At 39.6% G+C, this 15,137-nt stretch overlaps 1 protein-coding gene across 5 annotated transcripts in view; it reads left to right on the forward strand.

The window, feature by feature from the left end:
• The window catches only part of DOCK11 (dedicator of cytokinesis 11), a 90,394-nt gene extending 77,471 nt beyond the window's left edge, over window positions 1-12,923 (forward strand). For 4 of the 5 annotated variants that reach the window (XM_076346896.1, XM_076346902.1, XM_076346898.1 and 1 more), the window contains 7 exons: window positions 73-186; window positions 1,962-2,108; window positions 3,176-3,386; window positions 3,728-3,918; window positions 4,574-4,674; window positions 6,154-6,292; window positions 8,837-12,923. In XM_076346896.1, the coding sequence (XP_076203011.1) occupies window positions 73-186; window positions 1,962-2,108; window positions 3,176-3,386; window positions 3,728-3,918; window positions 4,574-4,674; window positions 6,154-6,292; window positions 8,837-8,959 (1,026 nt within the window). In that variant the 3' untranslated portion in view covers window positions 8,960-12,923. Of the gene's footprint in view, window positions 1-72; window positions 187-1,961; window positions 2,109-3,175; window positions 3,387-3,727; window positions 3,919-4,573; window positions 4,675-6,153; window positions 6,293-8,729; window positions 8,743-8,836 lie in introns of all 5 variants that reach the window. The other variant, XM_076346899.1, reaches the window with a different exon arrangement.
• The last annotated feature ends 2,214 nt before the right edge of the window (window positions 12,924-15,137 follow it).

Raw genomic sequence — 15,137 nt, forward strand, 5'->3', positions numbered from 1 at the left:
GTAGCTTCCAGTGTACGCTAGAATTTCCTGCTTGCAAAATTCTGCTTTAATGTGTCAAGATTTGATTTCCAGAAACTTACTCAGCTGTACAGAACGCTTCATGGAGCATATGCTAAGATATTGGAAGTAATGCACACAAGGAAGAGGCTTCTTGGAACCTTTTTCAGAGTGGCCTTTTATGGACAAGTAAGTATATACACCGGCTCAGCAGCTACCCCTCACCAGGCATCCTGGCCCCTAAAGCTGCTGCTCCGTCAGACCTGAAGCTGAAAAGCCTGCTAGCTCCTCTGGTGCAGCCACTGGCGCGTCTACATGAGCGTTTCGGTATTGCACCCTTGAGGTGACGGTTTGTGTCTCTCTCCAGCAGCATTTGATTTATTATAAAGTTTATGAATCTGCTGCTGGGCTTTTCATAAAACAACTCAGCAGTTAGGAAATAGTTTAGTGGGTTCAGAAAACACCGGGGGTTTTTTGTAATTATAGTTATTATAAGTTACACAAACACAATGCAGTGTGTATAGTGTATAACCAGTAGTATATAACGATAGTATATAAACAATAGTGGTAACAGACATTTTCTTCTACAGACAATTGCTGCTCCCTTCTAGATAGTAGAGGAAAAGGTTATGGGAGAAGCTGGAGGCAAAATATGTATCAGTGTTGGTTACACACTTAGCTGAGGTAGCTGGAAAAATGGACAAGATGTGGGGCTCAGAGTCCCAAGAAGGAGCATGATCTTATCATATCTGATGAAGTCTTCTGAGCCTGAAAGCAGCTATGTTTTTATTTTTTTTCTCCAGCTATAGCAGTTATCTAATAAAGTGTGTTACCCCTCATCTCCCTTGTGTCTCTGAACTACCTGCTTCTGCTTGTGGACCCATAACCATGGGGGAGACGCAGGACCCCTCTTTAGAAAATGCTATGTAAATTATATTAGCCCTGCCCTTCCTCGTTCCTTCTTTCAGAGGAGATTATGAATACCCCTGAAACCATCTTGGGTTTGTACCTTTGAACACTGCTGTCATTACACGCACAACATATCAGAGCATTGACTTCTGCTGCAGCAAACATAAATTTTATTTTTTTCCTCATCTTATCTCCAAAATTAAAAAGTAAATAAGGTTAGCAATAGATAAAAGTAAACGACTGCTAGCTTAGTTTTCTAGAAGCTGTAGACATAACTGGTTCAGCCCCTAAAATTAAGCTATGTAACGTATCATCCTGACAACCAATACTTGATCCAGTTTTGCATTTAAAGCTTTGCTGGCTTTATATGCCAGCTACACAGAGATAGTTTCAACACTCTGTCACAACTTCTGACTGGAACATCTCAACAAAGCATGAAGCTTTCATGCTGTTTCCATTACAGGGAGGACTGGTGATGCAGGCACGACCTTTAATGCAATTTTGTCTCTATTTACAACAAATACACCAAGTTCCACTTCCCTGAATACAAGAGGAATCAAAGCAGAGGAAACCCATTTCTTTATTTATTGCTTGAAGTCCCTTTCAGCCTACACAAAATCCTTCTCTTCAGACTGTTCATTTGGCTCTGCTGTCAGGGCTTTCTCAACTTGTGTGTCTTTCTGCTCCTTCTCTATGCTTTGTTTTTGTGGTTTTTCTCCTGCTTGCCTCTTTCCAACCTTCCGAAAAGTCAACCGCTGGCCAAACCCATCTTCCACATTGTTTAGATTTCTCACTGGTCATTTTTAAGGCTTTGTGTTCAGCAATGACGTGTTTGTGTTGGCTGAGGAATTTTATTATTTTTTTACACAGTTTTCGAAGAAACTTACTAAACAGGCCAAGTTCAGTCAGACTTTATGTAAGCCATAGCCTTCTAAACCTTCTTGACTTTCTGAAATGTTAGTAGAAAGTTGCTTTCAAAGTAGCAAATCTAAAATAAAGTATTCCAAGTGAAGAAACCCAGCTATTCCTCACTACTTGTTTGTGATTAATGCTAGACGTTCTTTGAAGAAGAAGATGGGAAGGAATACATCTATAAGGAACCCAAGCTGACAGGCCTCTCAGAGATCTCCTTCAGACTTCTTAAACTTTATGGAGAAAAATTCGGGTCGGAGACTGTAAAAATTATCCAGGATTCTAACAAGGTAGAGTTAAACTGCATGAACAAGCTAACGAAATGCTATTAGCAGTGAACATTAGGGCCACGTACTAAAGAGTGCACTGACGGGTGTGACAAAAATATCAATTGTATTCTAATACTGTTCAGGGCCTGGGACTGCACTGCTCTAAGCACTGTGCAAATGGAGCACAGAAGGATGAGCTTTGCTCTGTGGAGCTGAAGATGGGAGATGACAGAGCATCCCTTTCTTCTGCCAGTAGGAATGGAGGAGTGAGCCCTGTCTTCCGCCCCCTTACAAGCACCTTGCTTCCAACTGCCCCTTGCATCCTCACACTCCTCTGTGGACATGTTGCACAGCTTGACAAGTTTTGGTGCTGATGTGGCTCCCAGGTGGAAATAAATGAATTGGCAGTTATGAATGGGAAATTGCAATCCACATCTGACTGAGCCCTGTTGTTGGGAGGCATTAGGAACCAGCACAGAGGAGCAGATGATTGGAAGTGGAGTTACTTGTTCCTTTGACACTGCAAGTCTAAAATAAAATCTTTTGTGCCCTTGCAGCCATAGCTCCTTCCTTTTCCTGTTGAATACCCATTTATGTTCCCTGCAAGGGCTGTTCACACCCCTAAGTTGCAACTGTGGATATGTCTGGGTTGCTAAAGGCAATACTGGCGATCCCAAAGCTTGCTTTGTGCAAGCCTGCAGATTTGCGTGCCGCAGCACAGTACTGCATGAACGCTAGCTCATGGCCTGGAAGCAATATGGTCATGTAAGAAGGACTAAGTAGCTCAGGCATGTGCTGCATTGATGGATAAGGTGATACAGCTACCTGTTCCAGATGCAGCTTGTTTGGCCCCAGATGAGGTATTTCTTGTGCCACACATCATTGTCTTTGTGTCTGCTAGCAGATGGTCTAGACATCACAGCTGAGGTCAAAGGGAGTGTTTTGTGTGTCATTCATGCACACATGAATGCAGTGGGGCTGGGTCAGCAGGGAATCAGTTTAAATCATATCCCAGTAGATAAGTTAACCAGTTATAAGTTAAGTTATTAACCTTTGCTCTTCTAGTGAGTAACCCTCTTATTTCACAGGTCAACATTAAAGACCTTGATCCGAAGTATGCCCATATTCAAGTGACTTATGTGAAACCCTATTTTGAAGACAAAGAAATCTCTGAAAGAAAGACTGAATTTGAAAGAAATCATAACATCAACAGATTTGTATTTGAAACTCCTTACACTTTATCTGGGAAAAAGCATGGCAGCGTGGAAGAACAGTGTAAAAAAAGGACCATTCTTACTAGTAAGTACAAGCATCTGAACATGAAACAGTATGTATCAGCAACTATTTTTAGACTATTTTAGCTCATAAAAATAGCCCCAAAGAGTCAGAAATTTTCTCAGCTACTTAATCAGAATTATGATACAATATTCTGGTTGGGAGGGGGAATTTACCTTATATTTCTATGTGCAAATTTTTACAAATTAATAAATCGTGCTGGTAAATTATAACCTTGTTCGGGATTTCACACACACCAAGTAAAACCCTGAGGGCAAGGATCTGCCAGTATACGTTCTATGAAGAGTACTCCTATTTGCTGCATGACTTTTCAATCTATAAACTTCCTTTGCTGTTTCTGGTAGCTTTGAACTCCTTTCCATACGTAAAGAAGAGAATTCCAGTCAATTACGAACATCAGGTTAATTTAAAACCAATTGATGTTGCTACTGATGAAATAAAAGACAAGACAGCAGAGCTGCAGAAACTCTGCTCTGCTGGTGATGTTGACATGATCCAGCTGCAACTCAAATTGCAAGGCTGTGTTTCTGTGCAGGTAAGGCTTGATGTCTGTTCAAAATTACATTTATATAAACATCTCATAGTGAGTCATCTTTTCACAACACAACACATTTACTTTCCAGAAATCATTAACTACCTCGTTTGCAGCACGGCAGCCATCAGCCTGCCAGCGCAGCTTGCCCTGCCGCATACAGTGGTACATTGGCGGGTGACTCATGGTAATAAGCATTTTGTCTAGTGGTGTTTACAGTGTCAAGTCCAAGTGTAATTGCACATTAGTTGGCCACAGGTGAATGCTGAAATGTACTTAACTCTTGAAGATTGTACTGTACGTATCAGGCATAAATAGCCTTTTTGTGAGCCTGACTTCTCAAGCTGGATAAATGACCTTAAGACTCAGACCACACTGCTTTTCCAAATGGAAATAAAAGGAAAGTATGAGGAAACAGATTGCATCTCTTTTTATCTCCATTTATCTTTTGGTCTTAAAAAACTAGACAGAAAAACTAATACTCAGCTTTTGAAACTTCAGGTGCCTCCAGTGACATTAGTAATGCAGAGTTGGTGGCATTCAAATAATATGCTAACGTTGGGTTTTGGTTTTTTTAAATTGTTATTCCCTTCACAACTGCCTTTAGCAACTCAACAGAAGTTCTAGCATAAATGATTTCTTACTTCTTTGGTTCTAGGTTAATGCTGGTCCCTTGGCCTATGCCAGAGCTTTCCTAAGTGACAGCCAGTCCAGCAAATATCCTACTAAGAAGGTGAATGAGTTAAAAGAAATGTTCAGGTAGGATTTCTAATGTAATAAAAACTAGCCAGCTGGCTGGAACATGGTACCTGCTTTGCTTATATTTTTGTCTGTCTCCAAAATCAGCAGATGCCGAATGCTCACATGTGCCTTATAAAGATCCAGGTCTCACGGGGTTGTGGGTGCTCAGACATATGAAAAAAGCCAATGTAACTATGTATGTCAAGAATTCCCAAGCTCAGGGCTGTGATCTCCATGGGGAGATTTGCCTGAACGTCTGCTTCAACCGTTTGTGTGGGTATTTGAGATTATCATGTGAAGAAAGTATGTTTGAAAACCAGAGGTCTGACAGTCTTGTGTTCAGGGATCTTCCATATTGTGCATTGTTTCCCAGTCTTTCCAAAGGGATTTTTTACTAGATAATGATGAACTTAAAATATTTTAAAGCAAATCCCTTCCCCGTTTATGGAGGACCATCGTTCTTGTTTCTGTTGCTAATTTTTGAAACCATGTGACTTGCACAGGTGTTTTTCTAACTCCTGTCCCTTAGGGTAGGTTTTACCTCCCTCCCACTTGAAAGTGTCCCCCGAGATATAATCAGGCAGCTCCTGCTTCACCTCAGGATGATGAGCGTTTGCCACGCTATTTTCTGGACCCCGCAGGAGCAACCAGTTGCCCACCAGCTCCTGCATTCATTACTGGGTGTTGGTGACTCCCATTTCGCCCATTGGTCACTGTATGGAGAAGGCAGCATTTGGGCCAATCCTATTTTCTTTCAGTGTATTGAGTAACCTAGCAAACCATGGAACAAATAAGGGAACAATCCCTGCAAACCTGCCCCCGCATGGATGCAGAACAGAGGGAAGGCGGTTTTACTTTCCAGTCTTGCAGTGCAGCCAGGAGGACAAACACAATCTCTATTTCACGCAAAAAATCCCAGAAAATCCCACTCGTGCTTGTATTTTCACTGTAGTCTATAAAAAAGGAGAAATATGCGTGTGAAATGAAGCAAAGCAAATGAGTAACAGTAACCAAGAAAACAATATTACAGCTCCCCATGATCTAAATGTCTTTCTGGAGGGTGTGTCTGCTGTTAGCAACTTGACCTCTCAAGCACACATGCGACATCACATGCATCCAGATCTGCCAAGCCCCGTACGATTGATTTCCCCTCTGTGCCTGACCAGGGCCTCCTTCTGTTTTGTGACCCTACAGCAAGCTGTGTGTGGTCCTACAGGTTGGGGTGAAGGTGCGAGACCACTGTGTTGCACTGCAGGTGCGTGTGTCCCATCTGCTGAGGATCCAGGCTTGAAGGAGCTCCAGCAGAAAGTCCAATACCTGTGTTGCAGTCCCTCCCCATTCCCTGATCCACTGTGCCAGGGATGCTCCTAGAATGTGACTTGTCCCAAACGTTGGAGAAAAGGGGGAAAAAATGAGATTTGCCTATCTGGTTGGTTGGTTGCTTTGGTAGAAGACTGGGTTATTGTAATGCCCAAAATTCATTCCTTTCCTCCCTAGGAAGTTTATACAAGCCTGTGGAATTGCTCTGGAGCTCAACGAGCGACTCATTAAGGAGGATCAAGTGGAGTACCATGAGGGACTAAAATCAAACTTTCGGGATATGGTGAAAGAGCTTTCTGACATCATCCACGAACAGGCACGTACTGCATGTCAGGAGCCCACAGAGGTGTTTCTCTGTGCTTGAAAACTAGCTAATGCTGAAAACTGACTGAAAACTAATTAAAAACTTGATCACTCTTCATGTTATTTAGTTAAATATAAAAAGGCAAGTAACTGAACATGAAAAGTAAACTATACACTTGGTGGATTCCTAAAACCGGTTTCTGTTGATTGAATGTCTCAGCCTGGTGTTCGTATACAGTGTGCTTCAGGGTGGAGTCTTCGCTGACACAAACCATTAGTTTCCTGGCTGCTGTAGTCTTCAGAGATCCTGTGCCACGTTTTGCCTCAGGTTTTCTACATCGTAAGAATCCTGTGATAAGTCACAGGTCGAAATTCTCTGGCAAAACTTCCGTTTCCTCAGTTATATCCAGCTTAAGTTCCTTTTTATTTTTTATTTTTCATTAAAGGTTGTTTATTTTTAATTTTGGCCTAATGCCAACATGGTATTTATATGCACTGTTAAAATATTTGTGCTAATTTATCTGACTTATGTTTTAATGTTTTCTTGGATCTTTCTAGGAAAATACATTTGAATAGTAGCATCAGACAGGTGAGAGATTCAAAGAACAGTTGCATTTCTGCCTAGTATCATGCTGTGAAATTAGATGGAAACTGGCTTTCTGAAGTAATCCCCATACCTCTGCTCTTTAATTTTGCCTTCATTATGACAAAAGAAAGCTCATTGTAGGTTTATAGTATCAAGCATATAAAATGAACAGTACAGACTGCATTGTGATTCATAGTACTTGAAATTTATGAATGTTTTCAGAATCTCCCAGTTACTCAACATACAGTCCATGTGTGACTATTAATTAAAAAAGCACCATTTTAAGTCACTAAAAATGTATAGGCAAATTCCACAGTAAGTCGAGCAGTTGTTCAAACGAATGCAAAAATGTGCAAGTGGCAAAAGAACACAACTGCATCAGGCTGCTATTTGTAGGTTAGGTTTATTTACAATAAAATAACGCTTATGGGAATCAAACAGAGTCTTGTTACGAAAGAGTACACTATCATTTCAGGGAAACAGTCTCATGATGGGGCTGAATTTTGTTGTAGGAGTATAAGGGAGGATCCGTTTGAGAATAAGTGACTGCTGTATGCCCCTTGCTTTTGTTAGATTTCCCTCCTATTCTGCTCATGACCACCATTTTCTTATTGTGCAAACTACTGATTTTGCACATTTTTCATGTACGTTACCTACCATGTATACTCCACTGCTGAATTTTGCTCAGAGATGTTCGTTCGTAGGAGTTGCCACCTGCTTACTCTAAGCTGTTTGCAAGTAAACCTTTCCAAGACATTTAATTTGCATGCAGCTGCTAGAACTTCTGTGGTTTCTGAATTCTGCAATAGTCAAATCAAAACCAAATCACTCAGTTCTGCACCATCGCAGTACAATAGTTAAGATTATCTTAGAACAAAGAAGCATTGTTAAAGCACACTCCGTATTATCCTGATAGATTTACATATCCACTGTCGTGTTGTCTTTGGTTAATGGGCAAAAAGGGCTCACTGGGAAGGATATACTTTTCACTTTCTTCTTGTATTAGATAAAAAGGCAGCTTAAAAGATCATGTTTCTGAGCACTGTTCTCTATGGTTGTACAACATTAATGTAGATAACTGCTGACTTGAACTTTGTATTGCCATCAAATGACCTAAGCATCTAACAAATTAATGGCACATGCTTTCCTCTTCTGCAAGATTACTCAGTTAAACATAAAAAGTATATTACATTAATTTAGGGTTGTCGTTGCAAATAACATGCTTTTATAAATATTGTCAGTGCCCCAAAACAACGCAGGCAGTGCACTTAGTTTGAGGTGGCAGGGCAGATGAGTAACTCACTGGGTCAGCCTGTGACCTATCTGCAGATCTTTTAAGTTAGGGAAATGTAAACAAAAAAAAATGATAAACTGCAGATGAACAGGTACAGGAAGCCTCAGAGAGTGGCGGAAAACTGGATGTCCAGAAACTGTTTGTGATGGCCAGTGATCTCAGTTTCACTCATGTAAATTCAGGCTAACTTGTTGACTGGTGAACCACGGGGTGAAAAACAAACACGCAGTCAGCTCTAGAGCAGGTCTACCAGTCCAGTTAGATCCTGTGCTGTAAGACCATCCTTCGGGTTATTAAGTACGAAATCTTGCCACATGGCACGGATGCAGTGAGCGTTTGCTGTGTTTTGCTGCAGGTATTCCCTGTGCTTACCAAAAAAACTGTTAGAATTTTGTTACTGCTAAGATACAATAAAAAATTGCTATAAAGAGAATTGTTGTTTTGCTATACTGGATAGTTGTAACTAAAAATGATCCAGTAATACACAGAACAGTGTATGTATGAATGCTACAGAAATTGCTGAATTACTCTTCTTTCTCATTCCTTTGTTATGCTGCCTTTGCGAAACAGCTTTGAAGACAAGGTTGGATATCTCTTTTGCATACCTTTTTAAACAGCTTGATTATAATAATGAACTGAAACTTTTACTGAATTTGTGATTGTTTTGTTTTGTCTAGATCTACCATGAAGATACAATGCATTCGCCATGGATGCATGACTCCCTACATGTTTTCTGTGCAATCAGCGGAACATCTGGTGATGGAAGTTACTGTTCACTCAGACCCACTGCTGAAATATAAACATATCAGTCATATTTTACAACGCTTTCTCAGGAATACTTGGAACTGTACAAAGGATGTTTAAAAAAATCCATGATGAGCAAAGATTCAATTTTTTTTCCCAAAAAAAGTTGCCATGCTTTCAAACAGGGTGCTTGCTTATTTTGCTGAGCAACATTGAAAGTGCCTGGACATTGCACCACTGTGTTTGTTTTCTACTATTTTTTTTTAAGCTAAATGTATAACAAGACATGGAAAGGCAGTTATCTAAATATGTATTGAATTGCTGAACTATGAATTGAAATGATAACGGTACTATGTAAAATTGTACAATGGAATATAATAAAATGTAAAACTACTTTGTAAATAGGAGCATAGAGTATATAGAAATTAGCATTATCTCATATTTGCTGCTAAAAGCTTTGTTGGACAGGGAACATGAAGGAGAAACTGTAGTCACTAGTAAGAGACCTTCCTCTTCTGAAAAGTGACTTGGGGTCCAGATGCTCCTGTTGCACTCAGACAATGAGAGTAAACTTGCCCTAGTCTGAAATAATTAAAACCTGAGTCAGAAACGATAATTTTCATACATCCTCTAAGCAGATAATTCTAAAGTAACCTCCATGAGAGCTGAGCTTACTATAGCCAATTTCAATTTTGGCTAACCTTTCACGGCTGCAGGAGGATGGATTGTACTCACTGAGGACAACCGAAGAGATTTGTCATTTGATACAAGTTTTTCTATTTACCACTCATGGTCTCACATAAATATAAACTCTGAGGTCACCTTAAATTGCGTTGGGAATTATAAAGTGCTTTAACACCTTTCAGAAAAATTCTAATAATCTGTGAGATGTGCTTTAAAAAAAAAATGCAGCACGTCAAAATAACTCATAGAAAATTGAGGGGTTTTTTTAACATCATATGACATGCATGTTCCCTCCTGTTAAACAGACCTGTTTTCTGAAAGCCCGTTATTTTTGTCTGACAGGTGGTTGGAGAAAATGTATTTTCCGGAATTCTTTTATTCCTTCTTCCCCTCCCCAAAGCTTTAATATATTATCTCTGTCTCTTTTTAATAAGACACTTTCAGATGCAGGAAGAAGAAAACAGATCAGTAATTCTTTTATCCAGCAACATTTTTAACATCCGTGTTTTTCAAAATCCCATCAATTGTAAATATGGTTCCAGTAGTTCATATGGGAAGGGTGGGGGTTTTTAAAGATATGTAACAAAATGCCATAATAAAAGGACTCCAGCTGGGTATTTAGCTTGGCTATAGTGTCTATAAATTAAGCTTCTAATTTCTGTAACAAAAATTATCTTCAAATAGTAACTGGACCACATTTCAAAATGTTTATTATGCATGATTCTAAATACCTAAAATTAATTGTCTTCTGAAAAAATAATGTTGTGATCCGTAAATTCACCCATTAGCTGTTGCAAGCAAAATACAGATGTGCCTCTGTAACAAACAGACCACATTTCTGCTTGTATGTGCTTTTATGCCAGGCAGGCTCTAAATTTAGCTTAACAGAAAGAGGAAGAGAGACTAGTAGGTTTAAATATGGCTACTACCGTGTTGATTTTCATCTTTCAACAAATAATATTTAAAGGCAGATAGTGAGAGTTTTCCAAATTCCTTTACTAAAAGGTGATGAAGCTGTTCAATAGTGGATACATTACAAGATTTTTTTGGAGCTAGTTAAACTCTAAACATCAGTACTAAAGGCGTATCTTGAATACAGTCAGCAATGATGAGAGGTGGACATCCAAAAGCTCTTGCACTATAGCTCTTTTAAATACTACAGCTAACCTAATAGTTTTCCTGGAATTGCAGTGAAATTCTTATTCATGTTTTTTGATGTCTTTAATGTTCTGAAATAACATTGCTGGCTGAATTTTCAATTGCTATTCCTTATTTTTACTGGAATTCCAGTGAAATTCTTACTCATATCTTCAGACGTCTTTAATGGTCCAAGATGAATTTTTGTCTGAACTTCTCAATTCATTGTTGGTATTGGAGTTGTCCTGTCATTTCAGTTTAATATACTGGAAAGCTGTCTCAGTAATTCAGCCAAAGAAAGTATTTAATACCAGTCCAATTAGAATATATACAGTCAGTACAGTTCAGAATACATGTTTATATGCAGTTTTGATGAATAACAAAAATGATCATGCCCTAAGGATTTGCCTTCTGTCCTGCAGGTAAATAATTCGACTGGATTTTTAACAGAAAAATCTCAAAGGAAAATTTGTCCTTTTTAGATGAGTCATAAAAAGACTGGTAACAAACCAACCTGGTTTTTCTTTACATTTTCACCTATCTAGAAATGATAGGGAGTGGTCATTAGATATTTTACAGCTGTATCTGGACAACGGTGCCAAGAAGGTGTTCACATTTTCTCATAGTTGTTCCAGTTTAAAGAAGTCCTCCAGATTTTTTCTTATTTCTGGCTGACATAGCTTAATTCACAGATATATCTGGAGAGTGTACTATATATGTGCCTGTTCTATGTAGCTGGTACTCACATTGGGTACTTCCTATTTGCTACCTTTTTTGGAAGAACATAAATGGTTATTGTTCATTAACACTTTTGGATTTTTTTATACCGCCTAAGGAATGGCAGGAGTTTTTTGGTCTGTAAAAATTAGTAGACATATTTCAAACTACAACCTAGCATGCACTCTTTCTGTGTATCAGTATAGCTACACATACATATTTTATATGTACACCTCTAATTACTTTTGCTGCAAAACTGCTGTATAACACATCAGGCCTTCAGAAGGGACACATTGGTAATTTTGCATAAAAGGAGAAGAAATAGGATAAAGTATCTCTCCATGAGGATTAAGAGCACGCGGCTACTCTCAGTATCAGGACTGTTTTGGATAGTGGTATGTGTTAGAGCCAGATTGTTTGCAAATAGGACATATAAAGCAACACAGGGTCTGCCAGCACTTTATGTACAAGAACATGCTTTTAGAGATTTATACACTTAGACAGAGTAAGCAAAGTGTAAACATTTACTCTCTTCTTTGACTTACTGCTTTTCTCTCTGCAGAGAGATTAGAAAGTAGTATTTTAAGACAAATAACTTCAGAGTTACATTTCTTTCCCAAAAAAAATGTGAAGCGCAGGATTTACTGCAGCCAAGGATATATTGCTACATACTACTCGATGTTCTAAATTTCTTCTGATAACAGACATTTTCATGAGATAGGCCAACAAACGGACAATCATGGATGTGAGAATACCTGTAGTGTGTAACGTGTTTATTTTGTTCCAGAAGCCTTTTGAACATAGGCCACATGGTATTTTGATATAGAATAAGAGTTTACACAAACATAACACCTTTTGTCTCAAAGTAGATAAAATATGTTTGTTTTCCCTTTCTGTAGAGACAGAGTCCCATGGACTTCACAGCAGGCTTCAGAATAACCCTACAATTCGATGTGACACAGCCCAAAAGAACTGGAGGAAAACATAAGTGGAAGTCATGGGCTCGAAAGTCTCACACAAATTAAACCACATCTTACTCAGTTTACCCACTTGAGGAGAGTAACGTGTTCATTTGATGTTCACTGAGCTGAATTCTTCTAATGAAACAAGGGGTTCTTACTGGATAGAGGAATACTGTGTACAGCTAATTATTATGCAACCACAGACTGTAGTACTTAACCTTTAAATACTATGCTTGTGTCAAGCAATGGTGAACCAATTATGATACACACATAATATTTTAGCTATTCTGGATGTAATTTGCTCTCTTTTCATGTAAATTTAACACCTGCTACTACATATTCATAACAGAAGTGCTTTTATCGTGCATGTTGTATATACGTGTGTTGTACAAGCCCTGTTTAATCTTCTGTGTGTGACAACAGAACGGTACATCCCGTTTGCCTCGGTTGTTAACCGATGTACTGTGACACCGAGTAATACACAACGCTGCTCCAGCGCTTTCTGAGAGCAGCGATCCTATATTGCTCTTTTTATTCTCGTTTTTTTTTTCTTGAAGAATCAATAATTTTGAAAAGAAGCCAGGGCAAAATCACATTTCAGTCGATCCAGATAAAAGGGAGTTTATTCCAGGTCAAAATAAAAGACTACAAAACCAGGAAAAGTAAGTGTTGCGATAAACATGTTTTGCTTAGGGGTTTTTTTCCCTTCACGGGACAGGATGAGTGATCTGAAGCTCATACTGGTGTAAGATTCATGGAACTAAAACCTAGTCAAATGAGCGATCGCATATGCTGCCTCTAAAGAAGATTACTGTAATAAATCTTCAAATACATAAGTACACCAAATGAAATTGTTAACACTAAATTATTCAGCAGCAAATAGAAGATGTTGATGCAGAAATCCTGAAGGAGCACAAATACCACACATCCAGCTCGGAGGATCCCAAAAGCATGATTCATCAGGAAAACTGAGACAGACATAGAAATGCATACAAATTTATAAATAGAAATAAGGTGTGAATCACTAGTAAGGAAATGCCCCAGCAAATCACTCTGCTTTCCCAAAGAATATTCAGTAAGTCTGTGATCAGGTTTGTGCTCTGTTTTGTAGTTCCAATTTTCAAACCCAGACTTTTGCTCTTTGGGAATGTATTTATTGTCGCTCTTCTCCAACTAACTCAACTTAAATGGCTAGTATACTAATATATATGCCAAGCTCAGGCAGTTGTACTGACTATTACATGATGTAATGGAAGTCAGGTATAACTATTGTTATAACTGCCCTCACCAGCGGATAAACAGCTTTTTCTACTGCCGTCTTCTACCGCTGAGGCTTCCTGTACCAGGCTCTTGCAAGCCTTGGCCAAACAGCTGTAGAACCAGGTTCATGCCCTGCCTCCCTTGATGGGTAAAGGAGTTACTCCGTTGCCGAATAAATAGATGAATTAAACAGACCTTGGTATTTAGGGAACTGTGAGCAGAAAAGTTGATGCATGGGCTCGCAGTAGCAGTTTATTGGAGAGGGATACGATTTTTGCACAAGCATGCTTGGTTCCACATCTACCCAAAAGTGCTCTTCAAAGGATGTCATTTTTATTCTGCATAATTTCTGATTTCCGGTGATGCTTGGGCAGCAGCTCAGAGAGAACTTGCAGAGTTCATGGCCGTTTTGAACACACATCTCATAAAACTCTAGATGTTCCCCAAAGAACACTGAGGTTGAAAAGGGAGAGGCTCCATGATTTAGACTGGGTTTTTTCAGCTCACAATTTTGTGCCTCAGATCCAGCTGTATTCTAGTTGAGCCCTTTTTTGAACTGATCCCAGCCATCTTCTGAAGAGCCTATAATTATGTCAGTTGAGACCTAAAGTATTGACAGAAGCTGCTGCAAAATCAGACATTAAAAAGGAGGAATCTCACCATTGGTGTGGGGCAACTGAGAACTCTTCTGCTCCCAGAAGGGACAATTCCCCACAGCCCCATGCTGCTAATTACTGCTGCCTCTTGTTGGATCTAGTAATCATGCAGCCACACCATGCATCAGCGTCATTTGTTAAACTGATTTAGAGAACATACAGAAAAAGTTGTTGGGTTTTTTTTAATGCATCGGCAAACTCGCTGCATGGCCCCACAATCACTAGCTTTGGTCGCGTGGGTGGAAACGGCAAGAACACACAGCCAAGGGCAGATCACCGGCATGATCGTAAATCAGTTTACACCAAGCATGAAGCCGTAGCCCAAGTACTTATTTAACAGATTATTTTAAAGATACCTCAGGTGTGTCTATATGAGTTCCAGTCACTACAGCGCAGGTGTATTGTCTGAGAAAAACATGAGTGAGCATGAGATTTGCAACAGAAAGATGTAGGACAGGACTCAATGAGATTGAGAAATGGGAAGTCCCAGGTAGGTGGCAGAGATCAAAGGTTTTGGCAGGAGTTCTGATTGCCGTGCACTGGGACGGGACTGTGACGATAAGCCGAGTGCTCGGGGAGGGGGGAGAGCGCCGGGGAAAAACATTTCAGCTGCCTCCGATGACGGGCTGGCAGCCAAAAGCATTGAACGATTGGATGTGTGCTTGGCACTGGCTCTCCCAGGAGAAAGAGTGGACAAAACAGAAAGAAGGGAAGAAGGAAGGAAAACATTAGCAAGGAAACCGAAAGCAAGAGACAGGTCGCTGTATCTTGGATCAGCTTTACTCTACAAAAAACTTATCACTAGCAGGCATAGCCCA

This window comes from Aptenodytes patagonicus, chromosome 9, assembly GCF_965638725.1.
Source record: "Aptenodytes patagonicus chromosome 9, bAptPat1.pri.cur, whole genome shotgun sequence".
Taxonomy (NCBI): Eukaryota; Metazoa; Chordata; class Aves; order Sphenisciformes; family Spheniscidae; genus Aptenodytes; species Aptenodytes patagonicus.